The sequence below is a fragment of the Somniosus microcephalus genome, chromosome 3 (assembly GCF_052327205.1).
Source record: "Somniosus microcephalus isolate GS21.2 chromosome 3, FLI_Smic_1.0, whole genome shotgun sequence".
Lineage (NCBI taxonomy): Eukaryota > Metazoa > Chordata > Chondrichthyes > Squaliformes > Somniosidae > Somniosus > Somniosus microcephalus.
In genome coordinates, this window is record NC_140989.1 from 3,117,517 (window position 1) to 3,141,703 (window position 24,187).

The 24,187-nt window shown below is 53.8% G+C and overlaps 2 protein-coding genes across 4 annotated transcripts in view; one reads left to right on the top strand and one right to left on the bottom strand.

Moving 5' to 3' along the window:
* The window catches only part of preb (prolactin regulatory element binding), a 32,791-nt gene extending 16,952 nt beyond the window's left edge, over positions 1 to 15,839 (top strand). The window contains exons 5-7 of one of the 3 annotated variants that reach the window (XR_015075737.1): positions 607 to 766; positions 8,672 to 8,948; positions 15,479 to 15,839. Coding sequence is in view for 1 of the 3 variants with exons in the window: in XM_085978641.1 (XP_085834767.1) it covers positions 607 to 766; positions 8,672 to 8,766 (255 nt within the window). In the remaining 2 variants the exon portion in view is untranslated. The remainder of the gene's footprint in view (positions 1 to 606; positions 767 to 8,671; positions 8,949 to 15,478) is intronic. The other 2 variants (XR_015075735.1, XM_085978641.1) reach the window with 2 other exon arrangements.
* Positions 15,422 to 24,187, bottom strand: part of emilin1b (elastin microfibril interfacer 1b) — a 66,931-nt gene continuing 58,165 nt past the window's right edge. The window contains exon 7 of the mRNA XM_085978622.1: positions 15,422 to 16,969. Within this exon, the coding sequence (XP_085834748.1) occupies positions 16,641 to 16,969 (329 nt within the window). The 3' untranslated portion in view covers positions 15,422 to 16,640. The remainder of the gene's footprint in view (positions 16,970 to 24,187) is intronic.

Consider the following 24,187-nt stretch of genomic DNA (forward strand, 5'->3'; position numbering starts at 1 on the left):
AGTGATACATTTTGGCAGGAAGAATGAGGAGAGGCAATATAAACTAAATGGTACAATTTTAAAGTGGGTGGAGGAACAGAGAGACCTGGAGGTTGTACATACACAAATCTGTGAACGTGGCAAGAAAAGGTGAGAAGGCTGTTAAATAAGCATATGGGATCCTTGTCTTTATAAATAGAGGAATCGAGTACAAAAGCAAGGAAGTTATGCTGAACCTTTATAAAACACTGGTTAGGCCCCAGCTGGAGTTTTGTGTTCAATTCTGGGCACCGCACTGTAGGAAGGATGTCAAGGCCTTGCCGAGGAGATTTACTGGAATGGTATCAGGGATGAGGGACCTCAGTTACGTGGAGAGACTGGAGGAGATGGGGTTGTTCTCCTTAGAGCAGAGAAGGTCAAGAGGAGATTTGACAAAGGTGTTCAAAATCATGAGGGGTTTTGATAGAGTAAGGAGAAACTGTTCCCATTGGCAGGAGGGCCGTTAACCAGAGGACACAGATTTAAGGTAATTGGCAAGAGAGTCTGGCGGGGGGGGGGGGGGGTGTGTATGAGCCAGTAAATATAATCATAATTGCCGTGTTCCCTTTTCTCTTCCCCCAAACACAGCAAGTTTACTACGTGAAGGAGACTCACGGAATTGTGGTGACGGACTTGGCCTTTCTGCCTGATGGGGGTCCAGTGAGGGAGGGGACTGGAGAAAATGAAGCAGCGTTGCTGAGCGTAGCCGTAGACAGTCGGTGTAAACTGCACCTGGTGCCAAGCAGGCGTAAGTTCAAGATTTATTATCTGTCCAGTTCTCGCTCCTCTCCATGGGTGCCGGCTCCCCTCTGCTTTCTTACTCAAGTTGGCAATTTATTTGAGTTTAGGAAGTTAGTGTTGGTGGGATATTCAGACACTGGGGAAGATCAGGCTGCTCCTGTGTGCTCAGTGTTCACACTTTCCACTGGGGAGAGATGAGTGGGACCCACTGGCAGACCCCAACCCCCAGTCTGATTGCAATCAGGTCAGATAACGCACCATACTGAGGTTGGTGACGCAGCACCCATCAGCGATCTACCCTGGGATCTTTCCTGCTCCCCGGAGCCCAGTCCCACACCGGGCGGTCCTCTCCCGCTCCCCGGGGTTCAGTCCCACACCGGGCGGTCCTCTCCCGCTCCCCGGGGCTCAGTCCCACACCGGGCGGTCCTCTCCCGCTCCCCGGGGTTCAGTCCCACACCGGGCAGTGCTCTCCTGCTCCCCGGGGTTCAGTCCCACACCGGGCGGTCCTCTCCCGCTCCCCGGGGTTCAGTCCCACACCGGGCTGTGCTCTCCTGCTCCCCAGGGCTCAGTCCCACACCGGGCGGTCCTCTCCCGCTCCCCGGGGTTCAGTCCCACACCGGGCGGTCCTCTCCCGCTCCCCGGGGTTCAGTCCCACACCGGGCGGTCCTCTCCCGCTCCCCGGGGTTCAGTCCCACACCGGGCGGTGCTCTCCCGCTCCCCGGAGCCCAGTCCCACACCGGGCAGTGCTCTCCCGCTCCCCGGGGTTCAGTCCCACACCGGGCGGTACTCTCCCGCTCCCCGGGGTTCAGTCCCACACCGGGCGGTGCTCTCCCGCTCCCCGGAGCTCAGTCCCACACCGGGCGGTCCTCTCCCGCTCCCCGGGGTTCAGTCCCACACCGGGCGGTGCTCTCCCGCTCCCCGGAGCCCAGTCCCACACCGGGCAGTGCTCTCCCGCTCCCCGGGGTTCAGTCCCACACCGGGCGGTCCTCTCCCGCTCCCCGGGGTTCAGTCCCACACCGGGCGGTGCTCTCCCGCTCCCCGGGGTTCAGTCCCACACCGGGCGGTGCTCTCCCGCTCCCCGGAGCTCAGTCCCACACCGGGCGGTCCTCTCCCGCTCCCCGGGGTTCAGTCCCACACCGGGCGGTCCTCTCCCGCTCCCCGGAGCTCAGTCCCACACCGGGCGGTCCTCTCCCGCTCCCCGGGGTTCAGTCCCACACCGGGCAGTGCTCTCCCGCTCCCCAGGGTTCAGTCCCACACCGGGCGGTGCTCTCCTGCTCCCCGGGGTTCAGTCCCACACCGGGCGGTGCTCTCCTGCTCCCCAGGGCTCAGTCCCACACCGGGCGGTGCTCTCCCGCTCCCCGGGGTTCAGTCCCACACCGGGCAGTGCTCTCCCGCTCCCCAGGGTTCAGTCCCACACCGGGCGGTGCTCTCCCGCTCGCCGGGGTTCAGTCCCACACCGGGCGGTGCTCTCCCGCTCGCCGGGGTTCAGTCCCACACCGGGCGGTGCTCTCCCGCTCCCCGGGGTTCAGTCCCACACCGGGCGGTCCTCTCCCGCTCCCCGGGGTTCAGTCCCACACCGGGCGGTGCTCTCCTGCTCCCCGGGGTTCAGTCCCACACCGGGCGGTGCTCTCCTGCTCCCCAGGGCTCAGTCCCACACCGGGCGGTGCTCTCCCGCTCCCCGGGGTTCAGTCCCACACCGGGCGGTCCTCTCCCGCTCCCCGGGGTTCAGTCCCACACCGGGCGGTGCTCTCCTGCTCCCCGGGGTTCAGTCCCACACCGGGCGGTGCTCTCCTCCCCGGAGCCCAGTCCCACACCGGGCGGTGCTCTCCCGCTCCCCGGAGCCCAGTCCCACACCGGGCGGTGCTCTCCCGCTCCCCGGGGTTCAGTCCCACACCGGGCGGTCCTCTCCCGCTCCCCGGGGTTCAGTCCCACACCGGGCGGTCCTCTCCCGCTCCCCGGGGTTCAGTCCCACACCGGGCGGTCCTCTCCCGCTCCCTGGGGCCCAGTCCCACACCGGGCGGTGCTCTCCTGCTCCCCGGGGTTCAGTCCCACACCGGGCAGTGCTCTCCCGCTCCCCGGGGTTCAGTCCCACACCGGGCGGTCCTCTCCTGCTCCCCGGAGCCCAGTTCCACACCGGGCGGTCCTCTCCCGCTCCCCGGGGTTCAGTCCCACACCGGGCGGTCCTCTCCCGCTCCCCGGGGTTCAGTCCCACACCGGGCAGTGCTCTCCCGCACCCCGGGGTTCAGTCCCACACCGGGCGGTGCTCTCCTGCTCCCCAGGGCTCAGTCCCACACCGGGCGGTCCTCTCCCGCACCCCGGGGTTCAGTCCCACACCGGGCGGTCCTCTCCTGCTCCCCAGGGCTCAGTCCCACACCGGGCGGTCCTCTCCCGCTCCCCAGGGCTCAGTCCCACACCGGGCGGTCCTCTCCCGCTCCCCGGGGTTCAGTCCCACACCGGGCGGTGCTCTCCTGCTCCCCGGAGCCCAGTTCCACACCGGGCGGTGCTCTCCCGCTCCCCGGGGTTCAGTCCCACACCGGGCGGTCCTCTCCCGCTCCCCGGGGTTCAGTCCCACACCGGGCGATGCTCTCCCGCACCCCGGGGTTCAGTCCCACACCGGGCGGTGCTCTCCTGCTCCCCAGGGCTCAGTCCCACACCGGGCGGTGCTCTCCCGTTCCCCGGGGTTCAGTCCCACACCGGGCGGTGCTCTCCTGCTCCCCAGGGTTCAGTCCCACACCGGGCGGTCCTCTCCCGCTCCCCAGGGCTCAGTCCCACACCGGGCGGTCCTCTCCTGCTCCCTGGGGTTCAGTCCCACACCGGGCGGTCCTCTCCTGCTCCCCGGGGTTCAGTCCCACACCGGGCGGTCCTCTCCCGCTCCCCGGGGTTCAGTCCCACACCGGGCGGTCCTCTCCCGCTCCCCGGGGTTCAGTCCCACACCGGGCGGTGCTCTCCTGCTCCCCGGGGTTCAGTCCCACACCGGGCGGTGCTCTCCTGCTCCCCAGGGCTCAGTCCCACACCGGGCGGTCCTCTCCCGCTCCCCAGGGTTCAGTCCCACATCGGGCGGTGCTCTCCTGCTCCCCAGGGCTCAGTCCCACACCGGGCGGTGCTCTCCTGCTCCCCGGGGTTCAGTCCCACACCGGGCGGTGCTCTCCCGCTCCCCGGGGTTCAGTCCCACACCGGGCGGTGCTCTCCTGCTCCCCAGGGCTCAGTCCCACACCGGGCGGTCCTCTCCCGCACCCCGGGGTTCAGTCCCACACCGGGCGGTCCTCTCCCGCTCCCCGGGGTTCAGTCCCACACCGGGCGGTGCTCTCCTGCTCCCCAGGGCTCAGTCCCACACCGGGCGGTCCTCTCCCGCTCCCCGGGGTTCAGTCCCACACCGGGCGGTCCTCTCCCGCTCCCCAGGGCTCAGTCCCACACCGGGCGGTGCTCTCCTGCTCCCCAGGGTTCAGTCCCACACCGGGCAGTGCTCTCCTGCTCCCCAGGGCTCAGTCCCACACCGGGCGGTGCTCTCCTGCTCCCCAGGGTTCAGTCCCACACCGGGCGGTCCTCTCCCGCTCCCCGGAGCCCAGTCCCACACCGGGCGGTCCTCTCCCGCTCCCCAGGGTTCAGTCCCACACCAGGCGGTGCTCTCCTGCTCCCCGGGGTTCAGTCCCACACCGGGCGGTGCTCTCCCGCTCCCCAGGGCTCAGTCCCACACCGGGCGGTCCTCTCCTGCTCCCCGGGGTTCAGTCCCACACCAGGCGGTGCTCTCCTGCTCCCCGGGGCTCAGTCCCACACCGGGCGGTCCTCTCCTGCTCCCCGGGGTTCAGTCCCACACCAGGCGGTGCTCTCCTGCTCCCCGGGGCTCAGTCCCACACCGGGCGGTCCTCTCCTGCTCCCCAGGGCTCAGTCCCACACCGGGCGTTGCTCTCCTGCTCCCCGGGGCTCAGTCCCACACCAGGCGGTGCTCTCCCGCTCCCCGGGGTTCAGTCCCACACCGGGCGGTGCTCTGCCACTCCCCGGGGCCCAGTCCCACACCGGGCGGTGCTCTCCCGCTCCCCGGGGCCCAGTCCCACACCGGGCGGTGCTCTCCTCCCCGGGGCCCAGTCCCACACGGGGCGGTCCTCTACCGCTCCCCGGGGCCCAGTCCCACACGGGGCGGTGCTCTCCCGCTCCCCGGGGTTCAGTCCCACACCGGGCGGTGCTCTCCTCCCCGGGGCCCAGTCCCACATGGGGCGGCGCTCCCCGGGGCCCAGTCCCACACGGGGTGCTGCTCACCCGCTCCTCGGGGCCCAGTCCCACGCGGGGCGGCTCGCCGGGGCCCAGTCCCCCGCGGGGCGGCTCGCCGGGGCCCAGTCCCCCGCGGGGCGGCTCGCCGGGGCCCAGTCCCCCGCGGGGCGGCTCGCCGGGGCCCAGTCCCCCGCGGGGCGGCTCGCCGGGGCCCAGTCCCCCGCGGGGCGGCTCGCCGGGGCCCAGTCCCACACCGGGCGGCGCTCTCCCCGCTCCCCGGGGTTCAGTCCCACACCAGGCAGTGCTCCCCGGGGCTCAGTCCCACACCGGGCGGTGCTCTCCCCGCTCCCCGGGGCCCAGTCCCGCACCGGGCGGTGCTCTCCCGCTCCCCGGGGCCCAGTCCCGCACCGGGCGGTGCTCTCCCCGCTCCCCCGGGGCCCAGTCCCGCACCGGGCGGTGCTCTCCCGCTCCCCGGGGCCCAGTCCCGCACCGGGCGGTGCTCTCCCGCTCCCCGGGGCCCAGTCCCGCACCGGGCGGTGCTCTCCCGCTCCCCGGGGCTCAGTCCCACACGGGGCGGTTGTGTGGAGAATCGAACTATCCACCTATGATTATGATATCTTGTACCGGCCCGGTAAACTGAACGACCCCCCTGATGCTCTTTCACGAATTACATGCGCCAGCGCGCAAAGTGATAGACTTCAGACCCTCCACAACGACCTCTGCCACCCCGGGGTCACCAGACTTTACCACTTCATTAAGGCCCGCAACCTGCCCTACTCCATCGAGGAGGTCAGGACCATGACCAGGAACTGCCAGACCTGTGCCGAGTGCAAACCGCACTTCTTTAGGCCGGACAGAGCAAGCCTGATCAAGGCCACCCGCCCCTTCGAGCGCCTGAGCATCGACTTTAAGGGGCCCCTCCCGTCCTCTGACCGTAATGTGTACTTCCTCAACATCGTTGATGAGTACTCCCGTTTCCCCTTTGCCTTCCCCTGCCCAGACATGACCAGTACCACGGTCATTAAATGCCTGAACGACCTCTTCGCCTTGTTCGGGTTCCCAAACTATATACATAGTGACCGGGGCTCCTCCTTCATGAGCGAGGAACTCCATCAGTTCCTACTAGCGAGAGGTATTGCTGCAAGCAGGACCACCAGCTACAACCCCCGAGGGAACGGCCAGGTGGAAAGAGAGAACGCGACGGTATGGAAGGCCGTCCTCTTAGCCTTAAAGTCTAAGGGCCTCCCAACCTCTCGCTGGCAGGAAGCCCTCCCGGCAGCGCTGCATTCCATCCGGTCACTACTCTGCACTGCCGTTAACGCCACCCCCCATGAACGAATGTTCGTTTTCCCCAGAAAGTCGACTACGGGAACCACACTACCAACCTGGCTGACCTCCCCGGGGCCCGTCCTGCTGCGAAAGCACGTGAGGGCCCATAAAACGGACCCCCCGGTCGAGAAGGTGAACCTCCTGCACGCCAACCCCCAGTGCGCCTATGTGGCTTACCCAGACGGGCGGGAGGACACTGTCTCCTTACGGGACCTCGCACCCTCGGGCATTCCGGAGACACCACCTTTACCCCCCCCCCCCCCCCCAATTCCAGCTCAGGTAGACGGCACGCCGGAACCCCACGAGCCTTCGCCGACCACGCAGACACCAGCATCAACACCGGAGAATGCAACACCGCCGCTGCGACGATCAGAAAGGCTTACGAGGCCTCCGGACAGACTGACTTACCAGAACTGGTAGTACACTTCACCCCGCCAGACTCAAATCTAAACAAGGGGTGAATGTGGTAAACCACTTTGTCGTTCACTATCGTTACACTATAGTTATCACTGTTATATTGTTATCAATGTTCACACTGTTGTATCACTATACGAGGTCGCCTCTTGTCACGCTGTTATACCTGGGCTGACCACAGCTGACTCCGCCCATGGCTCCACCTACCTGCCCAGGTATAAAGGTGGTCGACTGGCTGGTATTCCTCCTTGTTGGATCCGATCACCCACGAGGGTGGGCTCTGTTATTTAGCCAATAAAAACCTATAGTTACTTTCTTAACTCGTCGCTTTTCATTGGATGAATTGATAGGTATATCAGCGGTGCTCTCCCACTCCCCGGGGCTCAGTCCCGCACCGGGCGGTGCTCTCCCGCTCCCCGGGGCTCAGTCCCGCACGGTGCGGTGCTCTCCCGCTCCCTGGGGTTCAGTCCCACACCGGGCGGTGCTCTCCTGCTCCCCAGGGTTCAGTCCCACACCGGGCGGTGCTCTCCTGCTCCCCGGGGTTCAGTCCCACATCGGGCGGTGCTCTCCCACTCCCCGGGGCTCAGTCCCGCACCGGGCGGTCCTCTCCCGCTCCCCGGGGTTCAGTCCCACACCGGGCGGTCCTCTCTCGCTCCCCGGGGTTCAGTCCCACACCGGGCGGTGCTCTCCCGCTCCCCGGGGCCCAGTCCCACACGGGGCGGTGCTCTCCCGCTCCCCGGGGCTCAGTCCCGCACCGGGCGGTGCTCTCCCGCTCCCCGGGGCTCAGTCCCGCACCGGGCGGTGCTCGCCCGCTCCCCGGGGTTCAGTCCCGCTCCGGGCGGTGCTCTCCCGCTCCCCGGGGCTCAGTCCCGCACCGGGCGGTGCTCTCCCGCTCCCCGAGGCTCAGTCCCGCACCGGGCGGTGCTCTCCCGCTCCCCGGGGCTCAGTCCCGCACCGGGCGGTGCTCTCCCGCTCCCCGGGGTTCAGTCCCGCTCCGGGCGGTGCTCTCCCCGCTCCCCGGGGCCCAGTCCCGCACCGGGCGGTGCTCTCCCGCTCCCCGGGGCTCAGTCCCGCACCGGGCGGTGCTCTCCCGCTCCCCGGGGCTCAGTCCCGCACCGGGCGGTGCTCTCCCGCTCCCCGGGGTTCAGTCCCGCTCCGGGCGGTGCTCTCCCGCTCCCCGGGGCCCAGTCCCGCACCGGGCGGTGCTCTCCCGCTCCCCGGGGCCCAGTCCCGCACCGGGCGGTGCTATCCCGCTCCCCGGGGCTCAGTCCCGCACCGGGCGGTGCTATCCCGCTCCCCGGGGCTCAGTCCCGCACCGGGCGGTGCTATCCCGGTCCCCGGGGCTCAGTCCCGCACCGGGCGGTGCTCTCCCGCTCCCCGGGGCTCAGTCCCGCACCAGGCAGTGCTCTCCCGCTCCCCGGGGCCCAGTCCCACACCGGGCGGTGCTCTCTCGCTCCCCGGGGCTCAGTCCCGCACCGGGCGGTGCTCTCCCGCTCCCCGGGGCTCAGTCCCGCACCGGGCGGTGCTCTCCCGCTCCCCGGGGCTCAGTCCCGCACCGGGCGGTGCTCTCCCGCTCCCCGGGGCTCAGTCCCGCACCGGGCGGTGCTCTCCCGCTCCCCGGGGCTCAGTCCCGCACCGGGCGGTGCTCTCCCGCCACCCGGGGCTCAGTCCCGCTCCGGGCGGTGCTCTCCCGCTCCCCGGGGTTCAGTCCCGGTCCGGGCGGTGCTATCCCGCTCCCCGGGGCCCAGTCCCGCACCGGGCGGTGCTCTCCCGCTCCCTGGGGTTCAGTCCCACTCCGGGCGGTGCTATCCCGCTCCCTGGGGCCCAGTCCCGCACCAGACGATGCATTTCTCCAGTGAAGAGGCAGAGATAGTGGTGTCAGTATTTGAATATGTTAACCAGTTGAAGATTTGCTCCGTGTTGTTCTGGGATGGGTGAATAACCACACTGGTTTGTTTTACAGAAATGTTCCCGATCTGGGTGGTCTTGCTGCTGTGTGGACTGATCATCGTGCTCACAATTCTCCTTTTGCAGCATCTGTTTCCCGGACTGCTGTAAGCTCCTGTCTCAGGATGAAGCTGCTGCAGTTTACATGTGAGAGCAGAACTGGGCTGAAGGCCACCGTCAAACGAGCAACCCCTGTCATGAGCTCCTCCACACTCCTCGCTCAATATGAAGTGTCCATGAAATGGTCGAACCCAGTGCCCAGATCCACACTTCATGCTGTGCAGGGTGAGGAGGTGAATTGTTCGACAGACCCCTGTTTACACCTGCTCCCAGGCCAGCAGTGAATTCCAGATGCTAATATCTACACTTCTGACTGAATTGCCTCTGATTTCATTGAATCACAATCCCACTCTCTGATTCTCTCTCACACAATCCCACTCTCTGATTCTCTCTCACTCAATCCCACTCTCTGATTCTCTCTCACACAATCCCACTCTCTGATTCTCTCTCACACAATCCCACTCTCTGATTCTCTCTCACACAATCCCACTCTCTGATTCTCTCTCTCACACAATCCCACTCTCCGATTCTCTCTCACACAATCCCACTCTCTGATTCTCTCTCACACAATCCCTCTCTGATTCTCTCTCACACAATCCCTCTCTCTGATTCTCTCACACACAATCCCACTCTCTGATTCTCTCTCACACAATCCCACTCTCTGATTCTCTCTCTCTCACAATCCCACTCTCTGATTCTCTCTCACACAATCCCACTCTCTGATTCTCTCTCTCACACAATCCCACTCTCCGATTCTCTCTCACACAATCCCACTCTCTGATTCTCTCTCACACAATCCCACTCTCTGATTCTCTCTCTCACACAATCCCACTCTCGGATTCTCTCTCACACAATCCCACTCTCTGATTCTCTCACACACAATCCCACTCTCTGATTCTCTCTCACACAATCCCACTCTCTGATTCTCTCTCTCTCACACAATCCCATTCTCTGATTCTCTCTCTCACACAATCCCACTCTCTGATTCTCTCTCACACAATCCCACTCTCTGATTCTCTCACACAATCCCACTCTCTGATTCTCTCTCACACAATCCCACTCTCTGATTCTCTCACACAATCCCACTCTCTGATTCTCTCTCTCACAATCCCACTCTCTGATTCTCTCTCACACAATCCCACTCTCTGATTCTCTCTCTCACAATCCCACTCTCTGATTCTCTCTCACACAATCCCACTCTCTGATTCTCACACAATCCCACTCTCTGATTCTCTCTCTCACACAATCCCACTCTGATTCTCTCTCTCACACAATCCCACTCTCTGATTCTCTCTCTCACACAATCCCACTCTCTGATTCTCTCTCACACAATCCCACTCTCTGATTCTCTCTCACACAATCCCACTCTCTGATTCTCTCTCACACAATCCCACTCTCTGATTCTCTCTCACACAATCCCACTCTCCGATTCTCTCTCACAATCCCACTCTCTGATTCTCTCTCACACACAATCCCACTCTCTGATTCTCTCTCACACAATCCCACTCTCTGATTCTCTCACACACAATCCCACTCTCTGATTCTCTCTCACACTCAATCCCACTCTCTGATTCTCTCTCTCACACAATCCCACTCTCTGATTCTCTCTCTCACACAATCCCACTCTCTGATTCTCTCTCACACAATCCCTCTCTCTGATTCTCTCACACACAATCCCACTCTCCGATTCTCTCTCACACAATCCCACTCTCTGATTCTCTCACACACAATCCCACTCTCTGATTCTCTCTCACACAATCCCACTCTCTGATTCTCTCTCTCACAATCCCACTCTCTGATTCTCTCTCACACAATCCCACTCTCTGATTCTCTCTCACACAATCCCACTCTCTGATTCTCTCTCACACAATCCCACTCTGATTCTCTCTCACACAATCCCACTCTCTGATTCTCTCTCACACAATCCCACTCTCTGATTCTCTCTCTCACACAATCCCACTCTCTGATTCTCTCTCACACAATCCCACTCTCTGATTCTCTCTCACACAATCCCACTCTCTGATTCTCTCTCACACAATCCCACTCTCTGATTCTCTCACACAATCCCATTCTCTGATTCTCTCTCACACAATCCCACTCTCTGATTCTCTCACACAATCCCACTCTCTGATTCTCTCTCACACAATCCCACTCTCTGATTCTCTCTCACACAATCCCACTCTCTGATTCTCTCACACAATCCCACTCTCTGATTCTCTCTCACACAATCCCACTCTCTGATTCTCTCTCACACAATCCCACTCTCTGATTCTCTCTCTCACACAATCCCACTCTCTGATTCTCTCTCTCACACAATCCCACTCTCTGATTCTCTCTCTCTCACAATCCCTCTCTGATTCTCTCACACAATCCCACTCTCTGATTCTCTCTCACACAATCCCACTCTCTGATTCTCTCTCACACAATCCCACTCTCTGATTCTCTCTCACACAATCCCACTCTCTGATTCTCTCTCACACAATCCCACTCTCTGATTCTCTCTCACACAATCCCACTCTCTGATTCTCTCTCACACAATCCCACTCTCTGATTCTCTCTCTCACACAATCCCACTCTCTGATTCTCTCTCACACAATCCCACTCTCTGATTCTCTCTCACACAATCCCACTCTCTGATTCTCTCTCACACAATCCCACTCTCTGATTCTCTCTCACACAATCCCACTCTCTGATTCTCTCTCACACAATCCCACTCTCTGATTCTCTCTCACACAATCCCACTCTCTGATTCTCACACAATCCCACTCTCTGATTCTCTCTCACACAATCCCACTCTCTGATTCTCTCTCTCACACAATCCCACTCTCTGATTCTCTCTCACACAATCCCACTCTCTGATTCTCTCTCACACAATCCCACTCTCTGATTCTCTCTCACACAATCCCACTCTCTGATTCTCTCACACACAATCCCACTCTCTGATTCTCTCTCTCACACAATCCCACTCTCTGATTCTCTCTCTCACAATCCCACTCTGATTCTCTCTCTCACACAATCCCACTCTCTGATTCTCTCTCACACAATCCCACTCTCTGATTCTCTCTCTCACACAATCCCACTCTCTGATTCTCTCTCACACACAATCCCACTCTCTGATTCTCTCTCTCACAATCCCACTCTCTGATTCTCTCTCACACAATCCCACTCTCTGATTCTCTCTCACACAATCCCACTCTCTGATTCTCTCACACACAATCCCACTCTCTGATTCTCTCTCACACAATCCCACTCTCTGATTCTCTCTCACACAATCCCACTCTCTGATTCTCTCTCACACAATCCCACTCTCTGATTCTCTCTCTCACACAATCCCACTCTCTGATTCTCTCTCTCACAATCCCACTCTCTGATTCTCTCTCACACAATCCCACTCTCTGATTCTCTCTCACACAATCCCACTCTCTGATTCTCTCTCTCACACAATCCCACTCTCTGATTCTCTCTCTCACAATCCCACTCTCTGATTCTCTCTCTCACAATCCCACTCTCTGATTCTCTCTCACACAATCCCACTCTCTGATTCTCTCACACACAATCCCACTCTCTGATTCTCTCTCTCACACAATCCCACTCTCTGATTCTCTCTCACACAATCTCACTCTCTGATTCTCTCACACAATCCCACTCTCTGATTCTCTCTCTCACACAATCCCACTCTCTGATTCTCTCTCTCACACAATCCCACTCTCTGATTCTCTCTCACACAATCCCACTCTCTGATTCTCTCTCTCACAATCCCACTCTCTGATTCTCTCACACAATCCCACTCTCTGATTCTCTCTCACACAATCCCACTCTCTGATTCTCTCTCTCACAATCCCACTCTCTGATTCTCTCACACAATCCCACTCTCTGATTCTCTCTCTCACAATCCCACTCTCTGATTCTCTCACACAATCCCACTCTCTGATTCTCTCTCACACAATCCCACTCTCTGATTCTCTCACACAATCTCACTCTCTGATTCTCTCTCTCACAATCCCACTCTCTGATTCTCTCACACAATCCCATTCTCTGATTCTCTCTCTCACAATCCCACTCTCTGATTCTCTCTCTCACACAATCCCACTCTCTGATTCTCTCTCTCTCACAATCCCACTCTCTGATTCTCTCTCTCACAATCCCACTCTCTGATTCTCTCTCACTCAATCCCACTCTCTGATTCTCTCTCTCACAATCCCACTCTCTGATTCTCTCTCACACAATCCCACTCTCTGATTCTCTCTCTCTCACAATCCCACTCTCCGATTCTCTCACACAATCCCACTCTCTGATTCTCTCTCTCACAATCCCACTCTCTGATTCTCTCTCACACAATCCCACTCTCTGATTCTCTCACACAATCCCACTCTCTGATTCTCTCTCACACAATCCCACTCTCTGATTCTCTCTCACACAATCCCACTCTCTGATTCTCTCTCACACAATCCCACTCTCTGATTCTCTCAATCCCAACTCTCTGATTTTGTACATCTTCCATGAAAACAGTAGAATTCTCCTGTACGCACGGCAGGTTGAGAATTTCCATATGAGTCAATGAACCGCGGTGTGCAGGATCTTCGACCAGTCACGGTCTTGTCCCTACAGTAGATCCCAGGTGTGAGGGCTCTCTGCAGCAACAGATGTTGACCCTGGTACAGCTGGGACATGCACTAGATGTCCATTTACTTTGCCCTGTTGCATTGGGCTCCCTCAGGCGACAGTGTTTCCACAACAACATTCACTGAACTCATTCACTGAGAATTAATCGTGCTGAATGATGACGTTCGCGAGGGCTGATCAGTTGTTGATGTGATTTTAAAACCATGCAGTGTTTACAAGTTTTCAGTTCAATGTGTGTTGCCCCACGGCCACCTATCTCCCCACCGACTTCTCTGCCTTCCTCCTTACCCCCCCCCCCCCCCATCCACTGCTGGGGGTCAAATGTCAGAAGGTGGGGGTCGCGGGGGCAGATGCGAGGAGGTGGGCGATCCTCACTAACTCTTCAACGTACAGTTCAGTAACAACCTCTGCAAAATAATTGTTTAAGTAATGTTCTTTTAAAATGTAACTTTCACTGTAGAGTTGATAATGAGCCAACATTGGTGTGTTTCTGCCCATCTCCCACTGAAGTGTCCATCAGGAAAGTACTATTGGTTGATGTCTGGGTGGGGAAGTGGGACCAACTGTCCTTAACCTCAAGAACCCAGCTTACACAACTGGGATGAGGGGCTCTTTGCTCTTATGGGATTTAAATCTCCTGTCTGCTGGCTCTGAAAGGACAATATCCTGGCAGTGCAGAAGGAGCTTCACTCTGTGTCTAATCCCGTGCTGTACCTGCCCTGGGAGTGTTTGATGGGACAGTGTAGAGGGTGCTTTACTCTGTGTCTAATCCCGTGCTGTACCTGCCCTGGGAGTGTTTGATGGGACAGTGTAGAGGGAGCTTTACTCCGTATCTAACCGTGCTGTACCTGCCCTGGGAGTGTTTGATGGGACAGTGTAGAGGGAGCATTACTCTGTATCTAACCGTGCTGTACCTGCCCTGGGAGTGTTTGATGGGACAGTGTAGAGGGAACTTTACTCTGTATCTAACCCGTGCTGTACCTGCCCTGGGAGTGTTTGATGGGACAGTGTAGAGGGAGCATTACTCTGTATCTAACCGTGCTGTACCTGCCCTGAGAGTGTTTGATGGGACAGTGTAGAGGGAGCTTCACTCTGTGTCTAATCCCGTGCTGTACCTGCCCTGGGAGTGTTTGATGGGACAGTGTAGAGGGAGCTTTACTCTGTGTCTAATCCCGTGCTGTACCTGCCCTGGGAGTGTTTGATGGGACAGTGTAGAGGGAGCTTTACTCTGTATCTAACCCGTGCTGTACCTGCCCTGGGAGTGTTTGATGGGACAGTGTAGAGGGAACTTTATACTTACCCTGAGTTGAGAGGTGCATGATGCTGGCATTGGGTGCCTGAAATAGAAAGTGTTCCTTCCTCCAGCACTTACATCCCTCAGCTTTAGTACAAAATTTACAAAAATAAGCTTAAAAATGATTTATAATTGTTTTATAATTTCCTGGAGTCTGAGGTGAGTTTTTTAAAAACGAAATGATGTAAATTAAAGCAGAACAGAAGGTGTGTGTGATTTCATGATTCAGGTATTTATTACTCGCATCCTCGCACAGGCCTCTCGCTGTCCCACACACGGTCCCCATTGCACCGACCCCTCTCAACCCCATGTCCACTCCCCCCACAGATCCCTCGCACAGACTGCTCCCACCCCCATCAGTGTCCACATTCATCCCATCCTTTATCAGTGTGCAAACCTCTTTCCTGGGGTGGAGTTTCTGATCCCGTTGGGATATGCTGTGAAACTGCCTGAACCTCCATTCCCCGACAGTAACTTCCCTCAATTCAATGTACCCCTAAAGAGCAAAAGTTCCACCTGTACAGTCAAGTGAACATGGTCAGTGTATGAGGCAGGACGCTGCATAAAGCTTAGGGAAGGGGCTGACACAAATGCCGTGGAAAGCATTCATCCACTAGACTGGGGAGAAATATCAGGGACAACAAAGTATTCAGAGCTGCAACGTGGAATACGAAAAAGCGTGCATGTAATATAACAGCTAATAGTGAAAGCTTTTATAAATATATTAAGAGCAAGAGAGAAGCTGAGGGAGATGAGGTCCATTAAAGACAGACACAGGTGACACTGTAATAGACAACAAGGTAATGGCAGATTTATTAAACAAGTGTTTTGTGTCTGTTTTCACAGTGGAGGAAGAGGATAAAATACCAGTGATAGAAGGGAAGCTAAAAATACATCAAGAGGAGCAACTTATTCGATTCAATATATGAAACAAAAAAGAAAACCTTACATTTATATAGCGCCTTTCACAACCTCAGGGCGTCCCAAGGCGCTTTACAGCCAATGAAGTACAGTACCTTTGAAGTGTGGTCACTGTTTTAATGTAGGAAATGCGGTAATGGAGAAAATAATGGGACGTCGGATAGATAAATCACCACCACCTGATGGTTTCAACCCCAGGGTATTAAAAGATGATGAGGAAATTGCAGAAGTGCTAGTTACAATCTTTTGATTTGAGAATTGTACAATTAAACTGGAAATTTGCTGATGTCATTCCATTATTTAAGAAGGGTGGGAGAGAGAAACCGGATTTTTCTACATTAAAGGTACCATATAAAGGGGGTTGAAGAGGGAGCGGGTGGGGTAAAGGAGGGAAGTGGTGGTGGTAGCAGTAGAGGCTGCACATAAAATGGGGTGAATAAAATGAGACAATCCCAGCATCAACCAACCATCTCTTAAGCTGCTGGATTTCAATACAGGAGACTCTGTTCCATGTGACCAACCCGGAGCCAGAGTCCCCAGACCCCCCTCCCCTGTCCCAGACACCCCCTCGCTCCCCTTTATTCCAGACACCAGTGTTCCCTCTAATTGTTTTTGGGTGCACGGCCCATTCAATTACCGCGGATGCACGGTTTTTCCATTGCATAACTAGCAAGCGGCCTGCGCAGGACCTCCAGATGGCCGTGCAGCTTAATGGGAACATTGCCCCTCTCCCACCCCACCCCCGTCCCCCCTCCTCCCCAACACTCCTCCCACCCTCTCGCTCCCCCACCCCCGCCCTCCCCGACAACCCCTCTCTAGACAGGGTTTGGTTCTTTCCTTTGATTAAATTTGAAGCTCCAGTTGTGGTCACCATGGTTAACCAGGTCCCCTCACCCACCACATCAGTTGGTGTCAGATGTCCACAAACCTTGGTTTATATTAAATAAGAGTTCAGCAGCGGTGCAGAGATCGGACTCTCGATCCCAATCCCAGTGCAGAGATCGGTCTCTCGATCCCAATCCCAGTGTGAATAAGGCTCCTAATATATTACTGTTTAATATAGTGCAGTCACCAGGAGACCATTCCATCAAATGTCCTCGTCCTCATACAGAAGAACCCCGTTAAAGACGGTCAGCGGTTCGTCGGAGTGGGCCAGTTTACCCGTCACCAGGTCGATGCAGACCGTGTCTCCTTGGCTGAGCGGTAAGATGATGTTGAAAATTCCCAGGGATCCTGACACTGGTTGGGCCCCCATCACTGGCCTGTTCTCCAGCCCCTCTGGTTGGAAACCCCCCGAGTCAATCCTCGCCAGCCCTGTGTTGGACTTTGCGAGAACAGCTTCAATCCGCTGGTTGCGATGTCCGGTCAGAATGGCGCTGATGAAGTAACGGCCGTCGTACGGGGCAGTGAATATACCTGAAGACAACGGGAGAGGAGGGTCGGAAAGTTAAACTACGAGAGAGGAGGGTACAGAGGAGAAGTAAAGAAGAAAATAGGAGCGGCAGAAAGACAGAGTATAAGAATAGATTAGCGGCTAACAAAAAAGGGAACTCAAAAGTCTTTTATAAACACATAAATAGTAAAAGCGTAGTTAGAGGAGCGGTGCGACCAATTAGGGACCAAAAAGGAGATCTTGTGGAGGCAGACAGCTGAGCTACTATTCAGTTTGAAGGTGAGAAACTTGGGTCTAGAGTATTAAACCTAAATAAAGGCAATTACAAAGGTATAAGGAGAGAGTTGGCTAAAGTGGACTGGGAAAATTTTAGAAACCAGCAAAGGATGACTAGAAAAATAATAGAGGGAGAAAATAGCTTATGAGAGTAAACTAGCAAGAAATATAAAAACGGACAGCAAGAGCTGCTACATAAGAAATAGGAGCAGGAATAGGCCACTTGGCCCCTCGAGCCTGCTCCGCCATTCAATAAGATCATGGCTGATCTTGGGCTCAAAGCCACTTCCCTGCCCGCTCCCCATAACCCTTCACTCCCTTATCGTGCAAAAATTTGTCTCTCCACCTTAAATATATTTAATGACCCAGCCTCCGCGGCTCTCTGAGGCAGAGAATTCCACAGATTTACGACCCTCTGAGAGAAGAAATTCCTCATCTCAGTTCTAAAAGGGCGACCCTTTATTCTGAGACTGTGCCCCCGAGTTCTAGATTCCCCCACGAGGGGAAACATCCTCTCTGCATCTACCCTGTCGAGCCCCCTCAGTATCTTATATGTTTCAATAAGATCACCTCTCATTCTTCTAAATTCCAATGAGTATAGGCCCAGCCTGCTCAACCTTTCCTCATAAGTCAACCCCCTCATCACTGGAATCAACCGAGTGAATCGTCTCTGAACTGCCTCCAATGCAAGTATATCCTTCCTTAAATAAGGAGACCAAAACTGTACGCAGTACTCCAGGTGTGGTCTCGCCAATACCCTGTACAGTTGTAGCAGGACTTCCCTGCTTTTATACTCCAACCCCTTGAAATAAAGGCCAACATTCCATTTGCCTTTTTGATTACTTGCTGTACCTGCATGCTAACTTTTTGTGTTTTATGTACAAGGACCCCCAGGTCCCTCTGAACTGTAGCATTTTGTAATCTCTCTCCATTTAAATAATAGTTTGCTTTTTTATTTTTCCTGCCAAAGTGGATAACCTCGCACTTCCCCACATTATACGCCATCTGCCAAATATTTGCCCACTCACCTAGCCTGTCTCTACCCCTTTGCAGATTCTTTGAGTCCTCTGCACAACTTGCTTTCCCACCCATCTTTGTATCATCCCCAAACTTGGCTACATTACACTCGGTCCCTTCGTCCAAGTCATTAATGTAGATTGTAAATAGTTGGGGCCCCAGCACCAATCCTTGTGGCACCCCACTAGTTACCGTTTGCCAACCAGAAAATGACCTTCGTAGCGAGAGGATTCGAGTACAGGAGCAAGGATATCTTGCTGCAGTTGTACAGGGCCTTGGTGAGACCACACCTTGAGTATTGTGTGCAGTTTTAGTCGCCTTATCTGAGGAAGGATGTTCTTGCCATGGAGGGAGTGCAGCGAAGATTCACCAGACTGATACCTGGGATGGCAGGAATGACATATGAAGAGAGATTGGGTCGATTAGGCTTATATTCGCTGGAGTTTAGAAGAATGAGAGGGGATCTCATTGAAACTTATAAAATTCTAACAGGACTAGACAGACTAGATGCAGGAAGGATGTTCCCGATGGCAGGGGAGTCCAGAACCAGGGGTCACAGTCTAAGGATAAGGGGTAAGCCATTTAGGACAGAGATGAGGAGGAATTTCTTCACCCAGAGAGTGGTGAACCTGTGGAATTCTCTACCACAGAAGGCAGTTGAGGCCAATTCATTAAATATATTCAAGAAGGAGTTAGATATATTTCTTGAGGCTAAAGGGATCAGGGGCAAAAGCAGGGACAGGGTACTGAATTTGGATGATCAGCCATGATCTCATTAAATGGTGGAGGAGGCTCGAGGGGCCGAATGGCCTACTCCTATCTTCTATGTTTCTATGTCCCATTTATCCCAACACTCTGCTTTCTGTTAGTTAGCCAATTCTCTATCCATGCTAATATATTACCCCAACTCAGTGAGCTCACGTTTTATGTGGCACCTTATCGAATGCCTTCTGGAAATCCAAATACACCACATCCACTGGCTCACCCTTGTCGACCCTGCTTGTTACATCCTCAAAGAACTCGAGCAAATTTGTTAAACATGATTTCCCTTTCCTAAAACCATGCTGACTGTTTGACTGCATTATGTTTTTTTTAATGCCCTGCTGTTGCTTCCTTATATAAGTATAAAAAAAGGAAGAGAGTAGCTGAAATAAACATTGGTCCCTTAGAGGACGAGACTGGGGAAATAATAATGGGAAACAAGGAAATGGCAGAGGCATTGAGCAAATATTTTGTATCTGTCTTCACAGTGGAGGACACTAAAAACATCCCAGTAATAGTAGAAAATCAGGGGCAAAAGGGAGGGAGGAACTTAAAACAATCACTACCATTAGTGAAAAAGTGCTAGGCAAACTTATGGATCTAAAGGCTGACAAATCCCCTGGACCTGATGGAATCATAGAAAGTTACAGCACAGAAGGAGGCCATTTCGGCCCATCGTGTCCGCGCCGGCCAACAAAGAGCTATCCAGCCAAATCCCACTTCCCAGCTCTTGGTCTGTAGCCCTGCAGGTTACAGCATCCCAAGTGCACATCCAAGTACTTTTTAAATGTGGTTAGTGTTCCTGCCTCTACCACCCTTTCAGGCAGTGAGTTCCAGACCCCCACAACCCTCTGGGTGTGAAATTTCCCTTTAAATCCCCTCTAAACCTTCCACCAATTACTTTAAATCTGTGCCCCCTGGTTTTGACCCCTCTGCTAAGGAAAATAGGTCCTTTCTATCCACTTTATCTATGCCCCACATAATTTTATACACCTCAATAAGGTCTCCCCTCAGCCTCCTCTGTTCCAAGGAAAACAGACCCAGCCTATCCAGTCTTTCCTTATAGCTAAGATTCTCTACTCCCGGCAACATCCTTGTAAATCTCCTCTGTACCCTCGCTAGTGCAATCACATCTTTCCTATAATGTGGTGACCAGAAATGCAGTACTCTAGCTGAGGCCGAACTAGTATTTTATACAGTTGAAGCACAACCCCCTGCTCTTGTATCCTATGCCACGGCTAATAAAGGCAAGCATTCCGTTTGCCTTAACAACCTTATACCAGGTTATTTAATGATCAGGAAGGAAGGGGAGGTGGGGTGGCTATGTTAATAAAGGAAGGAATCACTGTAATACAGAGAAATGATATTGGGTCAAAAGATCAGGATAATGAAACAGTTTGGGTGGAGGTAAGGAATAATAAGGGGAAAAACACTAGTGGGCATAGTCTATAGGCCTCCAAACAGTTGCAACTCTGTTGGAAGGAGTATCAATCAGGAAATAGTTGAGGCTTGTAATAAGGGAACATCTATAATTATGGGGGATTTTAACTATCATATTAATTGGACAAATCAAATTGGGCAGGGCTGCCTTGAGGATGAGTTCATTGAGTGTATTAGGGATGGGTTTCTTGAGCAGTATGTAACTGAACCGACCAGGGGGCAAGCAACCTTAGATCTGGTCCTGTGTAACGAGACAGGATTAATTAAAAATGTCCTAGTAAAGGATCCCCTTGGAATGAGTGACCATAACATGGTTGAATTCCATATTCAATTAGAGGGTGAGAAGGTTGGATCTCAAACAAGCGTGCTAAGCTTGAATAAAGGAGACTATGAAGGTATGAGAGCGGAATTGAGTAGAGTGGATTGGGAAAATAGATTAAAGGGTAAGACGATACATGATCAGTGGTGTACATTTAAGGAGTTATTTTACAACTTCCAAAAAAAATATATTCCACTGAGAAGAAAAGGGTGTAAAAGAAAAGATAGCCATCCGTGGCTAAGTAAAGAAATTAAGGATAGTATTCGACTAAAAACAAGGGCATATAAGGTAGCCAAATCTAGTGGGAGGATAGAGGATTGGGAAAACTTTAAAAGACAGCAAAAAATAACAAAAAGATTGATTAAGAAAGAGAAGATAGATTATGAAAGTAAATTAGCAAAAAATATAAAAACAGATAGTAAGAGTTTTTATAGTTATATAAAAAGAAAAAGGGTGGCTAAAGTAAATGTTGTTCCCTTAGAGGATGAGACCGGGAAATTAACGGTGGGAAATATGGAGATGGCAAAAACACTGAATGAATATTTTGTATCAGTCTTTACAGTAGAGGACACTAAGAATATCCCAACACTGGACAAACAGGGGGCTAAAGGGGGGGAGGAGCTAAACACGATCAAAATCACTAAGGAAGTGGTACTCGGTAAAATAATGGGACTCAAGGTGGATAAATCACCTGGACCTGATGGCTTACATCCTAGGGTCTTGAGGGAAGTGGCGGTAGGGATTGTGGATGCATTGGTAATAATTTTCCAAAACTCCCTGGACTCAGCAAAGGTCCCGGCAGACTGGAAAACTGCTAATGTAACACCCTTATTTAAAAAGGGCAGTAGACAGAAGGCTGGAAACTATAGACCGGTTAGCCTAACATCTGTGGTAGGTAAAATATTGGAGTCCATTATTAAGGAGACAGTAACAGGACATTTGGATAATCATAATTTAATAGGACAAAGTCAGCATGGTTTTATGAAGGGGAAGTCATGTTTGACAAATTTGTTGGAGTTCTTTGAGGAAGTAACATATAGGGTGGATAAAGGGGAACCAGTGGACGTAGTGTATTTAGACTTCCAAAAGGCATTTGACAAGGTGCCACACAAAAGATTATTGCTTAAGATAAAAAATCACGGGATTGGGGGTAATATTCTGGCATGGATAGAGGATTGGCTATCTAACAGAAGGCAGAGAGTTGGGATAAATGGTTCATTCTCGGACTGGCAATCAGTAACTAGTGGTGTTCCACAGGGGTCGTTGCTGGGTCCCCAACTCTTTACAATCTATATTAACGATTTGGAGGAGGGGACCGAGTGAAACATATCAAAGTTTGCAGATGATACTAAGATGGGAGGGAAAGTAGTGAGTGAGGAGGACATAAAAAACCTGCAAGGGGACATAGACAGGCTAAGTAAGTGGGCAAAGATTTGGCAGATGGAATACAATACTGGAAAGTGTGAGGTTATGCACTTTGGCAGGAAAAATCGTAGAGCAAGTTATCTTAATGGCAAGAAACTGGAAAGTACTGAAGTACAAAGGGATCTGGGGGTCCTGGTGCACGAAACTCAAAAGGTTAGTATGCAGGTGCAGCAAGTGATTAAGAAGGCCAATGGAATGTTGGCTTTCATTGCTAGGGGGATAGAATATAAAAATAGGGAGGTATTGCTTCAGTTGTACAAGGTATTGGTGAGACCGCACCTGGAATACTGCATACAGTTTTGGTGTCCATACTTAAGAAAAGACATACTTGCTCTCGAGACAGTACAAAGAAGGTTCACTCGGTTAATCCCGGGGATGAGGGGATGGACATATGAGGAGAGGTTGAGTAGATTGGGACTCTACTCATTGGAGTTCAGAAAAATGAGAGGCGATCTTATTGAAACATATAAGATTGTGAAGGGGTTGGATCGGGTGGATGCGGGGAGGATGTTCCCGATGATGGGTGAAACTAGAACTAGGGGGCATAGTCTTAGAATAAGGGGCTGCTCTTTCAAAACTGAGATGAGGAGGAACTACTTCACTCAGAGGGTGGTAGGTCCATGGAATATGCTGCCCCAAAAAGTTGTAGAAGCTACATCATTACATAAATTTAAAACAGAAATAGACAGTTTCCTAGAAGTAAAGGGTTATGGGGAGCGGGCAGGAATTTGGACATGAGTCTAGGTTCGGATCGGTCATGGCCCTGTGGGTAGCGGAGCGGGCCCAGGGGCCGTGTAGCCCGATCCTGCTCCTATTTCGTGTGTCTAATTCTGTTAGATTCAGGAGATGGTTCTGTGATAGTAGATTGGCGGTTAGGATCAGATCAGCCATGATCTTATTGAATGGCGGAGCAGGCTCGAGGGGCCGATTGGCCTACTCCTGCTCCTATTTCTTATGTTCTTATGTTTATCTACCTGGCCTGCTACCTTCAGGGATCTGTGGACATGCACTCCAAGGTCCCTTTGTTCCTCTACACTACTCAGTGTCCTACCATTTAATGTGTATTCCCTTTCCGTGTTAGCCCTCCCCAAATGCATTACCTCACACTTCTCTGGATTGAATTCCATTTGCCACTGTTCTGCCCACCTGACCAATTTCACAGAATCACAGAAACCCCACAGTGCAGATAGAGGCCATTTCGGCCCATCGAGACTGCACCGACACATATCCCACCCGATCCCCGTAACCCCTACACCAACACACATCCCACCCTATCCCTGTAACCCCACGTATTTAATCCCCCTAACACTAAGGGTCAATTTATCATAGCCAATCAACCTAACCTGCACATCTTTGGACTGTGGGAGGAAACCGGAGCACCCTGCAGTCTACAGCTTCCTTCTTCCATATCAACCACACAGCCGATTTTAGTATCATCTGCAAACTTCTTAATCATACCCCCTTATATTCAAGTCAAGATCGTTGATATATACCACAAAAAGCAAGGGACCAAGTACTGAGCCCTGCGGAACCCCACTGGAAACTGCCTTCCAGTCACAAAAACACCCATCAACCATTACCCTCTGCTTCCTGTCTCTGAGCCAATTTTGAATCCAACTTGACACTTTGCCCTGGATCCCATGGGCTTTTAACTTCATGACCAGTCTGCCATGTGGAACTTTATCAAAATCCTTGCTAAAGCCCATATACACTACAGCAAATGCGCTACCCTCATCTACCCTCCTCGTTACCACCTCAAAAAATTCAGTCAAGTTTGTCAGACACGACATTCCCTTAACAAATCTGTGCTGACTATCCTCGATTAATCCGTCTCTTTCTAAATGAAAATTTATCCTGTCCTTCAGAATTCTTTCCAATAATTTTCCCACCACCGAGTTTAGGCTGACTGGCCTATAATTACTCGGTCTATCCTTTTCTCCCTTTTTAAACAATGGTAGGGAGGAAAAAGAGTGGGAGAGCAATAGTGGTAGGGGATTCTATC